Here is a 17,666-nt window from a genome sequence, read left to right as displayed (position 1 = left end):
AGTGTGTTGTTTTAGACACAGTTTCCTGTGGCTGCCATAACAAATTACCAGTGGCTTAAAACCACAAAAGTTTATTCTCTCACAGTTCTGGAGGTCAGTAGTTTGAAAGCAAGGTGTCAGCAGGGCCATGCTCTCTGAAGACCCAGAGAGGATCTGTTCCAAACCTTTCTCAGCTATTGGCATTGCTGGCCATCTTTGGCATTCTTTGGCCTGTCGATGTATCACTCCAGTCTCCATCTGTGCCAGCACATGTTTCTGTGTCTTTTCTTCTCTTGTAAGGACATCAGTCATATTGGATTAAGGACCCACCCTATTCCAGTATCACCTCATCTTAACTAATTACATTTCATCAGCCCTTACAAATAAGGTCATATTCAAAGCTCCAGGAGGGACAGAATTTGGGGGAACAGTAACCAACCTAGTATACCCACTAAGGGTTGGAAACTCAATATAATTGGGAAGCTTACCATACGTGAGAAGTCACTGCCACACTGCTAGCCCAGCCAGGATGGACAGAGCCCTCTTGTGACTGGTGCCTTGTGACATGTTGGTAACCTGAGTTTTATGGATTTGTTCTCTTCTAATGAAAAGACAACTTCATTCTTGCATATAGCTGGTGAAAATGGATAGGTATTTTAGGAATTGTTGCTTTTCTAGAAATAGTTGTGTCTGAGAATATTCTAATAAATATTCATTTGCCCCATGTGGTCCCAGCATCCCAAGGGTCACCTGCACCTTATCTCGAGCTTGGGGCCTGGCTTGGAGGCCAGTGGCCCTGAGGAAGATGGCACTGGCAGCCCTGCTGGGAGGCACAGTGGGGAAATGGCTGGGACTTTGCAGAGGAGAGGCCAGCAATGCCGGAGCATGGGAACGCAGAGGCCCCTGCCTGCCCCTCAGATCTCCAGTCCTTCCTCCATCACAGTTCCTTGGAGTCACTGCCCTCTCAGGGCTGTGTCCTTGAAGATCAGCTGTGTGGCAATGTGGACTGCCACCCTGACTTTGCTCTTCTCTGATTGCCCAGCGGTCTCAGCCCAGGTGCCCCTGCTCTAAGGCTCAGTCCTCCTGCTAAGATGAGGGCACGGGGGTTGGTGTCTGCAGGCCCCTCCAGTGCAAACATTCTCCCCTTTTCCTGCCGAGGCTGACAGTTTTGGTGGCAGTGGGGTTTGAGACAACACAGGCCAGTGGAGAGAGGGCCAGATGAGATACTCCCATAAATCCCATGGGAAAGAGAAGTCGTTGTGTCGGGTCACTCCCTGGTGGGAAGTCACTGCACAGTCTTAGGAAAACCAGGTGTGCCTCTCCCGGCCTACAGCTTATTTCCCAGGTCAGATGCGCAGAGATCCCCTCAGTGTGGCCTGCCCTACAGACAAACAGCTGGCATGGAGGGAGGGGCCCGGCTCCACCACTCCCTCACTGAGGGCCCATCCTGCTTTAAACCCCAGTTTCCTCGCCTGTAAAGTGGGGATGCTAAGGGTGCAAGGATTCAATTAGTTATTAGTCCAGTGCTTTAAAAAGTGCCTGCATCTCGCATAAGCCTCAGCTGCTGCTGCGCTGCCGTCCTGCCCGTGCTCCGTCACCGACCGGTGGGAAGCCGCCTCCTCCAGAGCGCCTCCTCTGGCCGCTGAGGCCCAGAGTGGGTCTGGATGTGATTTACACAGCATGTCCAGGGCGCACCAGCTGGGTGCAGGGCTGGCCAGGGCCCAAAACAAGTGAGGTGGAGCACCTGCCTGCAGGGACCTCAGTGAAGGCGGGTGGTGAGGGGTCTGCCGGGCTGGCTGGGCAGTGTGTGTCCTGGAGAGGGGGAGATGCTCAGGCTGTGGGTGGAAAAGTCCTCACCAGGCAGAAGTCAGATGCTGTGTGCATTTCCGATTCCTCTGACCAGTTCCTGGCTCATGCTCCCAGCAAAGGTGACTGGCGTCCCCTTTGCTCCTGCCTTCCAGGAGCCCTGGCCCTTTGCTGGAGGGAAAGCAGTCTGCCCCCTCAGACCCGAGCACCCCACAGCACCCAGATAGCAGGCTCTCGGTGTCAGCCGCCCACCACCTGGGGGGGAGGCTCTGGGGGCAGGAACATGGAGTGGTGACCCTGCTTACTCACCTCCCAGGAAGGTGGGCTGGGCATCGGGATGGTCTGCCCCAGGACCCAGGAGAGGCCGAGGAACGGTTTCTGATGTTCTCCCCAACAGCCCTGAGGGTGGGCAGGAGAGACTGGGGGTGCCAGGGCTCTGAGCCGCCTCTCACCGCCCCGGCAGGGCTCCCTCCACTCCTCAGCACTCAGCTGCTTTCCCAGCCCCCACTCCTGCCTCCCTCCCTTACGCACAGGTGCCACCTGAGAAGGACCTGCTGGCTCCTTCCCAGTCTCCACTGAAATGTGGCTGGGGCCAGGCCCCCTCCTGCACCTGGGTCCCAGTCAATGAAACATTTCACCCGCCTGGTGCTCAGGTAGGCTTCCTGCCTCCATCATGTCTTTAAAGGACCAGCATCTTCTAACGAGGCATTGAGTTCAGCCAGTGGGTGAAAACCAGGGTGTGCCTCTTCCTGCATTAGAGCTGGTTTCCCAGGCCAGGTGCACAGAAATCCCTCAGTGTGGCTGCGGCTACTTCTGCTGCTGCTGTTAATCCCACCTCATGGGGGCTGCCTGGCACCTGGGTCCTTCCCAGACCTGTGAGGTGGGTGGTGTGCTCCTGCTGTGCACGTGAGGGCCCTGAAGCTCAGAGAAGGAAGGAGGCCACACACAGCAGCAGAGCTCTGGTGAACTGGGCACTGGGTGCGCAAGCCTGTTCTCTCTGACTGCCTCATTTTTTATGCCGCCCCGCCCTGGGGCAGCCTGGCAGCCCCCTCCCTGAGCACTGCTCAGTGTGCTAAATCCTAGCCTGCACGTGGGCTTTGGGGGAGAAGAGCTCCATTGTGCCTGGGAGTGTGGCTTTGTCTCAGCCCTAGATTCAGTTGCTGCTATTCTTGTATTAACATAGTTGCAAACTTTCTGCAGGATTTTACCTCTGGGGAGGATCCGTATCTGCCGTGTTGTTGCAGTGTGGATTGTTCTTTGTTCCTCTCAGATGCTCACAGTCCTTGAATTTTATTCCCAGTGGGGAGTGAATGATAAAAGCTCCAGAAACCCAAAGGCCATAAGCTGGCAAACTGCAGGCCTTAACAACTTCCATACACAGGAGTGTTTTCCTTCCTTTGCACTAAATCTCCTGCCATTGGAGTCCCTGCCAGAGGGAAAGTGGGCAGAGGAAGCTGAGGAGCTCTTCTCATGGTTCTTGATGGGAATCTGCTGGGTTATCCTCCAGAAAGCATAAGCTAATTTAATGCCATCCATTCTTTATTCCAGTTTGAGGAAGGTCACATTAAGTAGTTTTATTTGCATCTCTAATACTGAGTTTTACCTGTCTTGCCAGTGTGGGTTTGCTTCTTGCAAGAACCCCTGACCCCAAACTAACACTTGGGGACTCGGCATTCACATTGCTCAAGCCAGTTGCCCAGAGCCTGGCTCCACACATGTGGTTTCTAAACACTGGGTCATTTCGGGGCTGTGGTTGGGCTGGCCTGGGGGAGAGGCTCCTGCCCGGCCTGGATGCAAGGCTCCTTATGGCCGGCAGGGACGGCGTGCAGTGGATGCTAACCCCCAGCATCCCCTCAGTTGGCTGGCCTGGCACTGCCACCAGCTCAGGGCATGCTCATAGCAGCAACTCAGCTGTGGCCACTCCCACACATCCTGCCCACCGTGGGAAGAAATCTGTTCTCTCACAATATGTACTTAAATTTTTTTTGTATCTTGGGTTACAAATTTATTTCATCTAAAATAAAAGTTCCTTCCTGATTATTTCTGAAACAAGGCATTTCAGAAACCCCTCAACAGTCACCAGCTCTGGCACCCACAGGCCTGTGGAGCCTCTTGGCTGTTCCATGCTCGTCATTAAAGCAGCAGCAGGGCCCAGACCGACCAGCTGCCCACTGAACCCCCCAAAGGCCCCCACTCTGACTGCTTGGCTGGCCATGGGCCAGGATCTAAGGTACCCCAGCCTCCCAGGAAGGGGCACACTGAGGGCACCCAGGCAGCTGTGCAAGAGGTGAGAGGAGGTGGGAAGGGGAGGAGAGTGAGCAGCCACTGGCTGGCTGGCCACGCCCCCAGCAGCCTGGTGTGAAGAAGGTGGCTCTGAAGGCAGCAGACTAGCTGGGTGGCAGGGGGCATGACTTCACTTCTTTGAGCCTTAGTGACCTCATCTTTCCTATGAGGATGGCACAGTCCCTATATTGACAAGGCCAGTGAGAAACCACAGACAGTGTGTATAAACAGAAGGCATTCGATGCATGAGACTGGCCTTGGTCCTGCAGGGAAGGTGGGGGATGACCTGCAGCAGGACCGCTGGGCGGATCAGAGCCAGGACTTTGGCCTGGGGTCTTCAGGCAGGGTTTGAAAACATGATGGCATTGGTAGAGGTGATACCTCTTGAGGATGTGAGGAAGGTGTCCCCGGTAGCTGAACTGGAACTTGGACCTTAAGAGCTGCTTTACTAAAGTGGACTGCTTAATAACAAGTCCAACGGAGGTGAAACAAGGAGGTTCCAGGCAGAGGGGGGAGGGGGCACAGAGGGAAAGGCCCTATGTACAGCACTCTGAGCGTGCACGTGTTTGCAGGTAACGGGCAGTAGGTGTGGCTGGGGATAGGCATAAAGCAAAGAGAGCTAAGTGAGGCTGGCGAGGAAGTGTGGGTCGGTTTGGGCCTGGCCTGCAGTGCGGGGAAGGGAGCTGGTCTTTACTCGGGGTCTCTGGCCCTGGATGAGAGCTGCTCCCACACAGCAGTCTCCACCTTCCATGGCACAACTCACCCTGCACATTGCTGCTGAGGAGTCCCTGTAGGCCTCTCTCCCCAAAACATAGCCCAGGTCCTGTCATTCAAGCTGGTCCGCCTTCCATACCCTCCCACTGGTCTCAGGGGGGTCAGGGGGAAAGGCTGGTGCACAGCTCACCCCAGAAATGATCCAGTGTCCGGAAGCGGGAACTGGCACCGTCTAGGGCTTTCTCCTTTCTCAGTGGTGCTACCTACTCTTTCTTCCTGGGCCCCGGCCGGGCAGGCCTCTCATGCCGTCAGTAATGACTATGGCGGCCCTGTTCCTCTCCACAGATGACTCTGGGGACGACGACGACGAGACTGCCTCCCCAGCTGACAAGAGCGAACTCCATAGCACCATCAAGAACCTCTCGTTAAAGTTAGATGACCTCAGCACGTACAATGACCTCATCGCCAAGCATGGCGCCGCGCTCCAGCGCTCCCTGAACGAGCTGGACAGCCTCAGGATCCCCTACGACAGCAGCGAGAAGCTGAAGGCGGTGAACGAGCGGGCCACCCTCTTCCGCATCACGTCAAATGCTATGATCAACGTAAGTACCTCACAGCCCCCGGACTCTAGGGGTGCAGGGCCCTGCTTTCCTTGCACATATATGAAGCATTTAATGATGTCATGATGTTTCCCCATCCATCCCAGAAGCCATGCTGACCACAGCTTCCCTGGCACTGTTCCCTACCTGCCAAGATTTAAGCCACTTTGTTTACAACCGTTTGTAAACGGTTTTGGTTTTTCCCAGATAATGAGCTTCTCAGCTGGTGTCTCGAGCAGAGTGTTTTATCAGACATCAGAGGCTCATCTGTGTTTGTGAAGCCATAAAAACAGCTTGCCATCTAAGTGCATAATGAATTGTTTGATGGGAGGCACAGACCCTGGGGTTGATGAGGACACCTGTTTTCAGGCATCAGGAGAGTCAGACGGGTGACCGGAGAGCGGCGCTCTGGGCTGGACTCTTCCCACCTGCTGCCGTGGGCACCTCTCCCCCTTCACCTCCACTGGGGCACAGGTGCTCAGAAGTTAGGTGCTGGTCCTGATGGGCTATGCTGGTAGCCCCGGTGAGTGCAGCGGCCAGCATTTCTCCTGGGCACCCGCCCTGACAGCTGCTACTCACCTGGAAGGAATTAGGTCAGTACTGGGAGGGCAGCAGTTTGCACAACTGTCAGACACCACTGAGGCAAAGTGTCCTCACCCCTGGCCAGGCCTTGACCTCCACCCCTGACACAAACAGGGAGTAGGACCGGGGATCTGTAACTAAGGCAACAATATGGCTTCCACTTGCCACCCTAGGCCCAGAGAGAGCGCATTTACACCCAGGACCACTTTGTCTTCCCTTCAACCTCGTAGTATCATTAGCTATTATTAGTGCCGGAGTAGAAACAGACTCAGAGGAATCACCCAAGCTGCCCAGAGTCACCCAGTCAGTAAGGGGCTGAGCCTGGATGCAAGCCCAGGTCTGTGTGGCCCCCACACTCTCCAGAGGAGCTGATGAGGGTGAGAACCCCAAGGGATGCAGAGGCCCCTCCCCCCTTTGAGGTCTGCATACAGAGGGGTGGCCTGAAACCCACCGTGAGGAACCTCCACTTGCAGGGACCTGAGTCCCTGGTATGCCTTTTACCTTTAGGCTGCAGCCCCACCAGGGCCCCTTCGGGGAAGCTGGGAATGCAGGATGGGAAAGCCACCCACATTTGTCCCTAGAAGGCACCAGTCAGATCCTAGATCCTTCCTGGTCTCATTATAAGGAGAGAGAGCTGCTTTTCCCACTGTCTGATTGGCAGCAACCACACCCCTCCACCCCTGCCCCGCCTGACCATTTGAACGCCCCCAGCCCCCAACTGTGGGGAAGCTTCCAGCAGCCCCCATACCTGCGCTTGGAGAATATCTATCCCCACCAGGCTCTGGGTCCCCGCCTCCTGTGAATGGTGAATGACTATGGGTTCTGCACCTCATGGGCTCTAACTGAGCCTGGGTCATGCAAGTAGAACAGAAAAGGAGAGACTGTTGGCCAGCCAGAGCCTTCAGGGACACGCATCCTTCACAGGGCCCTGGGCAAACAGCACCCTTCCCACACGGGAGAGCCTGGCTGCTTCATCTTCACTTCTTCCTGAGACGGCCAGGAATCGGGCTGTTCAGCCTTCAGAGAAAAGAGGGACGATTTTTAAACCTCCTTCAGATTTAGGAAGGGCTGTCTATTCATAAGCCTTTAGATCCCTGGCTCCCAGCAGAGAAGGGTTAGCAATGAGGCCGCTGCAGGGCCACTGCTCCTTGTGTGGCGATCTCATCTGGAGCAGAGGATGGTGGCGCCCTCTGTAGGTATTTTTGGGAACAATATGCACCCAGGAGGTTTCTGGATCAGGAATATTGAAGTGTTTCATCCCTTCATGCCTTTGCCCGTGCTGTGTCTTCTAGGACACTCTTTCCTCACCCTTCAGATACCTGGAGGTTCCCTTTTCATCCTTCAGAAACACCACCTGATCGTCACCGTGGCCTGGAGGCTCTCTGAGCTCTGTCAGGAAGCCGGTCCCCTTGGCTAGAAATCCCTGGAACCCAGGGGCACTGCTGTGCTATGCTGAACCCACTATGTGGCGTTTAGCCTGTTATTTTTACACCTGTCCTCTCACCAGGCTTTCTGCCCCCTGAGGTCATGCTCAGGTCTTCTCTGTGTCCATAGCCGTGGCCCAGTGGGAGTGTCCAGTATGTGATATTTTATAGCAGGTCTCCTCTCTCAAGAAAAACATCTAAGTAATCCACATCTCATATTTGCTGCTACATTACTGTTTGTAGAGCCATTCCAGTTCCATCTTGTCACCTGAACAGTGAGAAAGCACAGGTTCTGCACATGGCCCCAGGCTGCAGAGCCACCACCCCGGCCACCCTGCCTTGCAGAGAAGTGACCCAGCCTAGTCGCTGAGAAATAGGAACAGTGCTTTTATGAAATTAAATCATGATTTCATTTTTCACGAGAATGTTGTACTGAGCCCTGGTCTTCTCCTTCCTCTGTGGTTTCAGTTGGCAGGACTTGGAGTGTGACAGCTGGTGGCCTTGGATGGGACCTCTGGGGGTGGCCTCTGAGCAGGTCAGCAGCAAAGAAGTGAGCTCAGGGCAACCGTCCCTTCTCCTCACACAGCAGAGCCATGACCACATGGCTCATACAGTTAGGAGGGTTCTGCCTGATGGGAATTGAACCCAGACTCGAGCAGCTGCCCCAGGCCCATGCCAGGCGGGGACTTGGCCCTGTCCCTGGAGCTCACAGTTCAGAGGAGTCTCATAGTGACACTCCATCACATGTGAGTTCAGCGGGGTGGCCTTTTCAAGGTGTAGCTATGCAAGGGCAACAGCTCATATCCACCTTTGAAGGCCAGCTTTCTAGAGGGGTTAGGAGGTGGGCTCAGGTCTGCAGCCTGAGCTAACCACAGCCCAGCAGGAGAATGACACAGCTGGGGTGCGAGCTGTGTGTCCTGTTAGCCAGGGCACAGCCTACCGGGGGCAGAAATAGTGCCACAGAGCTGGGCCTGGAAGGGTAAGGAGGATTCCTCCCCTGCGGGGAAGGAAGGTATTAACTGTGGCCTCTCGGAGCCGTCACTGTGTGTACTGCAGCATCTTGGCGGGTCCTCCTTGCCCCCTGCAAGAACAGGACAGTCTCACTTGCAGTCTCAGCAGCCTGGAGCTTCCATTCCTGGCACCATGCCTCAGGGAACAAGTGAGAGAGTGTGCGAGCGGGTTGTGAAAGAACACAGGAGCGGTAAATGAATTGCTTAGTGTCTGGCAGAATTCCCTAGCGGGTGATTTTGAGTCTGATCAAAGGCAGCCCAGCAGTTCCCTGGTTGGATTACTGTTTGGGTAACTGTGAATTAACCTGTCATTTAGGAGGAAGTTCTGGAAATGGTTTTGGTTCCTAGACTGAGCCTGAACCGTAGTACACCCATGACAGATGTGTCGCTGTCCTGGGAACCAGGACATGGCTGATGTAGCATTGGCTCAGTCACATGGCTTGAGGTGAAGCGTGATTGAATAGGTTTTTTTGTTTGTTTATTTGTTTTGTTTTGTTTTTACAGAGACAGAGAGAGAGTCAGAGAGGAACAGAGAGAGATGAGAAGCATCAATCATTAGTTTTTTGTTGCAACACCTTAGTTGTTCATTGATTGCTTTCTCATGTGCCTTGACCATGGGGCTACAGCAGACTGAGTAACCCCTTGCTCAAGCCAGTGACCTTGGGTTCAAGCTGGTGAGCTTTGCTCAAACCAGATGAGCCCGCACTCAAGCTGGCGACCTTGGGGTCTCGAACCTAGGTCCTCTGCATCCCAGTCCAATGCTCTATCCACTGCGCCACCGCCTGGTCAGGCGAAGCATGATTGAATTGACACGTATCACCATCACATGCTCTATGGGGAAGCAGTGCGACCTGCATGGAAGGACAGGCCTTGGTGGTGTGACAGCAGCCTGCCCCCCTTCCTTCCCATGACTCTGTTTGCTCCTCGCAACAGCCACATGAGGTTGGTGTCATTACAGCTTTCTTGTCCTTGTCATTTGTATCATTCAAGTGCCACCCTGAGGCCTAGAGTGGTCATTTTGGCTGGGGGTCACAGGCCAAGCTATTGCATGAGCACTTGGGGTCACAGCCATTGGCACCTGGGTCATACCCAGTGCTGGTCACAGGGTCTGTGTAAATGGACCGGGGTCATATCACCTGTCACCAGACCCAGCATATGGGGGCTCTGCTGGGTGGCCTGGGCTCTCCAAAGGTTGCCCTTGAGTTCTGGCTTCATGGCCTCTGCCCTGAGCAAAAGAACCCATGGTACTGCATGGTCGTTCTTGAGGCAAGCCTTCTTGGGGTGATGTGGGTGTACCCCCAAGCCCGTGCCAGGGTCCCCTTCCTGACCTGTGGAAGGTTCTGTCTACAGGCCCAGATGGCCGAGCCTGGCCAGGGAAGTGCTGCTTCTGTGACTTTCACTTCCACTCTCCTGCCCCTGAGCCCTTGGGACCTCCCTAGCCCTCTCCCCCACATCTCCTCTGTGCCCAGCCTGGGGGAGGTGGCCATACCTGCACTTAGAAGGCGCCGGGGGCTGTGTGGCAGGTGGTGGTGGCTGTCACCCTGTGCAGTGCTGGGCCCCCTGCTGGGCTGGCAGCCTGTAGGCTTGTTTCCCCCCAGGAGCTCCTCTGGGCCCTGGAGGTGGGGCTGAGCAAGGCAGACTGCTCCTGACACGGCCCTGCAGTGGCGCTGGGAGAGGCTCCTCAGAGTTGGTGACACGTGCAGGGCCCAGGACTCGGTCCCTCTAACCACGTGATCCCTATGGCCCTTAGGAGCCGTGAGTTCAGGTCAGCCCACCCACACCAAGCACTTTGTGACAGGGCAGCATGTGGTTGCTGGGGGACCCTGAGGCATGGGAGGCTTACCATGGTCCAGCAGGCCCTGGTCTAGGCCTTGGGCACACAGTGAGGAGAGCCTGGGATGCTGTCACCATGGAGATGATAGGGTATGTCAGAGGCACAAAGACCTTCAGAGGAACAGAGCAGGCTTGTGGGGTGGAGCAAGAGTTCATGGACACAGACTGGCTGGAGAGAAGAGAGGGGGACCTGGAGGAAGGTGGGGAGAAGAGCCTGAACCAGGCAGGCTGGGGTGGCTGTTAGAGGGAGACCTGGGGAATCAGGAGCTGGGGCACAGGAGACTTACGTGTGGTCACTGAGAGCACTTTCACTTCCACTCTGGGGAGGCTCCTGCAGCCAAGAAAAATGGTCCAATGCACATTTTAGCAAGAGCTCATCCCTGATTGGGAAGCAGGCTATTGTGAGGCAGGGCCCATAATTGGAGCCCCTTTAGGAGGCCCCTGCTGTCACCTAAGGGTACGTGGTAGCTTGGCCTGGGAGAGAGGAGCTGGAGAAGCGGTGTCCACTGCTGTGTGTTGAGGGAAGGGTCAGCGGAGTTGCTGTGGGGGGTGAGAGAACAGGGTCACCAGGAAGGGACTGCAACATATGGGTCTGGTGGCTGGAAGAGGGGGGCGGGGCGTGCTGTCTGACCCCGCCCAGCCCTCACACGCTGTATGTGGGCGCACTGGCTGGTCCAGCGCATTCAGGCAGGATGCAGGAGGGCCTTTCCCAGGAACCGGTTGTGTACAGCTAACCGGTGAGCAGAGCTGTTTGGTGGGCAAACCCCACTAGAGACCAAAGACAGTTGAGCTGCCCAGTGGGGACCGAAAGCAGCAAGGGTGGTGGCCAACAGAGGGAGAGTGCCCACCAGGCCCACCTCAAAGGGCCCAGTTGGAACAGACACTGTACTCTAGGTCCCTTGGTTTACCAAGGAAGGCCCGTGAGGGCCACATTTCAGTGCCGGTTGGGCTGGACAGGGGGGCTGGGCCTAGAGCAGGGACTCAGGAAAGCCTGTGCAGGAGCAGTGCCAGCACAGCCAGGCTGGGAGGGAGCTGGCTGCCACTCCAGTGGAAGGGAGCTGCAGAGCAAGGGTAGTGGGGGTGCCAGAGGCATGGGGAGGTGCGGAGGCCAGAGTGGGACACGGGCAGGTGGGGACAGGTTGGGGACAGGTGCAACAAGTTTGCAGATGCAGAGGCAGTAATTTAGAGCCAAGGCCTCAGATGTGGGACACCAGAGAAATAAAGACCCAGATCAGAAGGAGCCGTTTACTGCTAGAAACACCCCGAGGCTTCTCTGAGCCCCATTTGGAAATCACGTGGGGCTCCCTGCACAAGCGGAGCAGGGGTGAGGGCCCCAGAGTGGCCCTACCTCGTTCCTCCGGGCTTGTGGGCAGGTTCCGGCCCAGCTGACCACTGGTATGCTGCTGACAACTTGCTTATTTGGGTCCTGGGGAGAAGAATAAAAATAGATTCTAGAACTGTCTAAAGTCAGTTGGCAAACTAGCAGCCAGATGGTGCTGGTTCCTGTGTGCAAGAAGTAGGCTATTTTGAACGTGGAAAGGGCTATTTTAAAGTTTGATTCAAAATGAAAAGCTGCCTCCCTGATACTGTGAGTCACATCAAGGAGAAGCTGTGACTGTCCCCTCAGTGTTGGGGAAGGGCTGGCTGGCCCCTGTGTGTGCCAGGCAGCCTATTCTGAATGCCATGTAAGGAGTGGACACAGGTAGATGTCCAGCTCAGCCGTGGGAGCTGCTCAGCCTCAAGGGGCCTCAAAGGTGGCAGATAAGCATTATGGCGGCTTGCCTGGTCCTGAGCCAGAGGATCAGCCCATCTGAGCCCAGCACTCTCATCACAGCTTCAGGGGTCCCCACTGCTGGTTTTGGGGGGTTGAGATGGCTGTACTTCTAGTGTGGCAGCCTCCGAGCCAGCAGTCCTGGCCTGATCAGCATGCCGCCCCTCCTGCATTGAGGAGTATGTGCTGAGGCCAGGTGCTGTTCCTCAGTGGGAGGGGAAGGAGAGACCCTGTTGACCCCAATGTGACCTCTGATGTAAGTTTCTGGCCACGGAGAGAGAGAGGCTCAGGGAGACTCTGCATAATTTCCTTAAATCTTTCACCTTTAGGACCACTGGCCAGTGAGGGGTGGGCGGGTCCACAGTAGTGCTGGCCACCTGAGGATCAGTGTGGTAGGGTGGATGGTGGGTGGGCAACCTCAGCCCAGCAACGGAGAAAGTAGAGTCCAGCCACGCACCCACCTGGGATCCCCAAAGCCTGAGAGTCACTGCAAACCAGACATGTGTTGGTTGGACACCTTGGCAGGTCCTGGCTGGCTACAGGTGGAAACACAGCCTTTTCTCCCATCCTCCCTGCATCCAGGGTAACTGGAACTTGCTGTACTGATGGCTGGAGATAGAGCCAGTTGCTGAGCTGGTCCTGTCCGCTCAGGGCACCCTGTCTCCCACCTCCTCTGTGAGTCCCAGGGCTGTCCACCACCATGTCCAGCCACTCTCTAGCTCCTTTTTCATGCCTCTAAGAGGGCACGGACAGTGCAGGAGAGTGACTGATGGTTTCCAAGCAGCCACTGGAGGGGTCCTCGCTCTGCAAACCATCCTGAGTGTTTAAGGGGCTTCCCCAGACCACGCACAGGATGGGCAGGGGACCTAGGCCAGCTGACCCCTAGCCCTGCTCGCCTGCCCATGTTTGGGGAGCAGCAAGGTCAGTGTTGGGATTAGGATTAGGAACTGCAAAAGCGATTAGAGTTTGTCCTCCTGCCTCCTGGGCACAGCTGAGCAAAGGCTTCCAGTTCAGGGAAACTGCTCTTGTGCCATGGGGACACCGTCAGGGTGACCAGCAGCAGCTTCCTGTGGACACAGTTTCCTCTGGGTGGGCAGTTCTCACAGCCCCCTTTACCAGGCCAGGCTTCTGGGAGGGGAGTCCCCAGTGGGCAGGCAGGGCCTGCTGGCCCCAGGCTGTTGCTGAGCAGGGCCTGCCCAGTGTGGGGGCCACTTTCTGTCCTGGGGTTGTTGGTCCTCACTCGGCTTGGGTGGCTCAGCAGGCTCCCCTTCTCCCGCAGAGGCAGAGTGCACTGCCTGCACCTCTTCACCTGGAGGACCCTCTCAATAGCCTTGGGGGTGGGAGGAAGGGGCAGGGCCAGAAGCCTGGACCCCTGTTCCCAGCCTGACAGGTCATAGAATCGGGGACTCCTATGGAGTCCCATGAGGACGCCAAGGCCCAGAAGGTCACAGGCCTGCCCAGAGTGGGCAGTGAGGCAGTGACAATGAGGAGCCCAGATACTGGCTCCTTATTCTGCCTGATCCCTGTCCCTTGCATGATTTAGGAGCAAGTATAGTGGTGGGTAGGGGGCTTCCAAGTGCCCTAGGCTCTGCTTCCGCTCAGAGCTAGGCAGGAGCTCTCTGAGAGTGTGGGAGAAGCTCAGGGGAAGTGTGACTGTGGGTTCAGAGCCTGGATCAGCCAGGCCTCCCTGGGAGCCACCCACTGTCAGCCCCCCTGCTGGGCCCCAGGCCTAATCCAGCTTAGTGAGCAAACAGTAGTACACAGCCCAGCTCAGCATTCCTCTCTCTGCTGTGTGGCTAGAATGGGGCCTGGACAAGAGTGGCAGCGCCAGAGGAAACCCACCAGGTAGGTACATTGGGGTGGAGGGGACAGTCAGGCTCTCCATCTGCCACAAATGACCCCCCCCCGTGGCAGTGGCAAAGGCCCTGGGCCAGCCACATGAGCTCCTAGATACTGTGGTACAGCAGCCTCAGCCCTGCCCCCCTCCTCAAGCAACCAGGTGATCTTCGTGTACCCATCCCAGCCACATGTGACAGCACTGGCCCCATGCCCTGGGAGATGTGCCGGTGGGATCCATGGGGAATTGCACTTCGGTGCTACACATAGTGCTTTGTGGCCCTGGCTAAGTCACTTGGTCTCCCTGAGCCCCCATTCCCTCTTCTGTCACACTGTGAAAACAGCTACCTCAGCACTTGTGAGAATGCCCCGGGCAGCCCTGACCCACGGCAGGTGCATCAGAATAAGCAGGGGTGTTTGTGACTGAGCCAAAGGGGAGGAAGACAGTAAGCCTGGGCCATACTTGAGGGTGTGGGGGTGGATGGGGCTCTAGGAGATATGGCTGGAGAGGATTTAGGGGCAGTTCTGTGAGAGGCTGTCAGCTGGGAATACAGCAAACACAAGTTCCCTTGGAAGAGAAAATGGTCATTTCTAAAGTATTTAAAGCTCGTGAACATTGAGGGTAGGAGGTAGAGAACCTAATGCATCTCTGTGGCATTACTGATCTCCAGGAGTTTGCTGCTTGAGGTGCTTTATTCAAGGATGAGATGTGGTTGTCGCAAGGTAGTTTTATTACTTGCAGCAAGTAAAGGATATAGGATTCACGTCCAATCTTCTGTCTTCCAGAGGGGAGGCCTACGTACTGCTTATTGTACAGTATTTGGTCAATTACATGTTGATTTCTTCTTCCCTAAATTTCCAGGCTGAATTCTGTCAAGTTCATCCTGTTTACAGCTGCACCTGCAAAATACTGTGCTAGTTTTAATATTTAGGCAGAATAACATTTACTGAGAACATTTAAAACTGCCCAGATGTTGAGACCCTTGTTTTATCTAACAGTATAATCGTCTTTCCCGCTTCACTTTTGTTGCTAGGAATCCCAGAGGAGGTACTGCACTCTCTGACAGGAGGTCATGGAAATTATTTACCATGACCTTTGTCTATTATTTTCTACTGCTGTTTGTGGCTCTTTTACAAAGTCTTGTTTTAAATGACATGAATTGTGTGAAAGCAAAGCACTTATATCTTAAAATCACTGACACGACCGCAGGAGCTGGGAGGGTTGGGAGGTAGTGATAGCGATAGCGACAGACAGGACGGAGCGGTGCTAAGGAAGGGCAAGGGCAGAGGCAGCAGGGAACCTTCTGCCAGGCCAGTCTGGAGACCTTCAGGGCACTCACAGACTGATAAGAACCGGAAAACCAGAAAGCACCCGTCATGTGTCTCACCTGTATTAAGACTCGGTGTGTGACACTGGCCAGCCTCTGCAACCTCACCACAAGGCAGGTGGGCAAGGGGGCCATGCCTTCTGTGGACAGGACCTGGCTATGTGGGAGGAGCATGGTTCCGGGGACAGACAGACCCAGGATCTCATCCACCTGCCCCTTGTTGGCCTGGGCAGTCCCTCTTCCCGGGCCTCCATCTCAGAGGAGACAGGAGGACCTAGCAAGGAGCTTCCCTGAAGCAGTGTGCCTGGTGCCTGGTGCCTGCCTAGGGACGTGAGGATGCTTGTCCTCCACCAGTGCCAGGCCTCTTGTTGAGTTTCTGACATGCACTGTGCACCTGGCCTGGCGGGCTGCCTGGGCCAGCAGTAGAGCCAACCAGCGGCCCCACAGTATTAGGATTCTCTCCTTGGTCAGCAAACAGGTAGCAGGAACCAAGGCTAACTTGACTGGGCTCTGGGAAACAAGGGGGATGTGGGACACGAGTCTCGCGGAAGTGGCAGCTCAGGATGGACCAAACTCTGGGTTCAGGCTCTGGGTTGGCTGCCTCCTGCTGTGTGACCCCAGAGCCTCGGTTTCACTGTCTGTGGAATGCAGTTGGGGGTCCCTGCCAGCCCATCTCCCAGGACTCCCATGAGGGTCTGGAACGTGTCTGCCCAGAGTGATTTTCTGCCTGCCTCCCCTCTACCGCCTCTTACAGACATTGGTACAGACCCAGCAAAGAGGTGCCTTGTAGTTGGGCCACTAGGTAGGTGGTCACTGCGGCTGCTGTCAGGGCCCCCGCCTTGAGGCCTGCCATGGTGAGGAAGAGATGGGGCTGGGAGCAGGTAGAGGCCACTGGAGGACCCAGGGTGATAAAGGCTTGGATCCAGCTCACAAGCCAGAGAGCAGTAGTGAGGCCTGGAGCCAGGTCTCTCTGGACTCACCCAGACCCACCTCGGGGGTCCCCAAATTGCATAGTAGTCAGTGAGTGCGGTTCCACACCAGCAGGTGAGCCTTACAGATCTATAATTTGCAAACTCAAAATAGCCCCAGACTTGCAACTGCCGTGGACCCAGAATCTAAGTGCATAAGATTTATTTCCTTCCCTGAGGTCTCTCTGCCTCCAACTTGTACCAGGACACCTACCAGTATAAATCTCTGCCCCTTCTTGAGAAGCGGGTTATGGTGGCTTAGGTGTAGCCACACGGGGGACTAGCACCTTGACCTTTTAGAGAGGGTGGGGAGGCCCCTGAATCTGAGATGGAGTGAAGGTACCTCCTCCCTAGGGTCTTGCAGGGGAGCTGCTAGGAACTGAGCCTCCGTTTCCTTATCTGTCAATAGGAACGATCCCACGCCTCCTACCTGGAGGAGTTTGCTGGGCAAGGTGAGACGGGCGCCATGAGCACAGGGTATGTCAGACATTACCGTTGTCTCAGACAGCACCCAGCTTAGAGGAGTAGAGTGGCTTGTGCAGGAACCCAGGCCTTCCGACACCTGATATTCTGCCTTTCCGCTGTACTTTGCTGGTTTCCTTGGGCCTCCATTTCCACATCTTCAGAATGGAAGAAGGGTGAGGAGCCCCTGCGCTGCACACTTTGTGTGGGTGCCGGGGGGTGAGATGTGTGATGGAAGGAAGGTGCCCCAAGGAGGACTTGTTAAAGGAGAGGTGTGTCTGGGCCAGCTGAGCAGCCAGCCCTCTCGAGTCCTGTGCTGGGGGGCCCTTTCTTCTAAGCCAGGCCATCAGGCCACTGGGACTCGGCGCTCCCTGTGGGGTGGGAAAGCCAGCCGAGCCCTGGCAGGTGCCTGGCAGAGGCATGAGGAGCCTGCTGCTCAGGTGGGTGCTGGCCCATCCCAGGACATCACCCCTGATTGGGTGCTCAGGCATCTAGCAGATATGCTGGAGCAGCTGCTGAGTTTTGGGAATTCTATGGGATGAAGAAAAATAGGCAGTCACTAGAGAAGCTAACTTGCCGACACGAGATTGCAGGGGAGGCAAGTATCTAAGGGCCTGAGTGGGATCAGAAGGCTTCCCTGGGGGGGGGGGGCACGTGAGAGGTCTGAGGAGCAGCAGGAGGTAGCAGGCAGGCATAGGCATGAGCACCGGTGCTGTACTGATGCTGGTGGTGGCCCCCAAAAGACTGACAATGGAATCTCCACATCACCTTCCTTCAAGATAGTGCTGCATTTGTCCCTGTGTCACAGGTGAGGGGCTGGGTGCCTCTTATTCCAGAAAAGCATGTCTCTAACCCTCAGGGTCAGACAGGGTGTGATGTGTGTGGAGTCCAGCGGCTGGTGCACAGGAGTGGGAAGGGAGTGCTAGGGGGCAGCCACCAGGACCCCGACACAGGAGGCTGGGCCGAGGAAGTCTCTTCTTACCCAGCGAAGGAGTTCACAAAGTGCAAATCCAGAGGTCCCTGGCTGGACCTCGAGGCCCTCTAGGGACAGCTGAGGCCTGGGTCCTCCTC

General features: G+C 55.9%; 1 protein-coding gene across 3 annotated transcripts in view; it reads left to right on the top strand.

The window, feature by feature from the left end:
- OSBP2 (oxysterol binding protein 2) overlaps positions 1–17,666 on the top strand; it is a 135,052-nt gene that overhangs the window by 99,258 nt on the left and 18,128 nt on the right. For all 3 annotated transcript variants that reach the window (XM_066260143.1, XM_066260144.1, XM_066260145.1), the window contains one exon: positions 5,128–5,384. In XM_066260143.1, coding sequence (XP_066116240.1) covers positions 5,128–5,384 — 257 coding nt within the window. The remainder of the gene's footprint in view (positions 1–5,127; positions 5,385–17,666) is intronic.

Source organism: Saccopteryx bilineata, chromosome 2 (genome assembly GCF_036850765.1).
Source record: "Saccopteryx bilineata isolate mSacBil1 chromosome 2, mSacBil1_pri_phased_curated, whole genome shotgun sequence".
NCBI classification, from domain to species: Eukaryota; Metazoa; Chordata; class Mammalia; order Chiroptera; family Emballonuridae; genus Saccopteryx; species Saccopteryx bilineata.
Note: the sequence above shows the minus strand (reverse complement) of the source record. Positions and strands in the feature narration are given on the sequence as shown.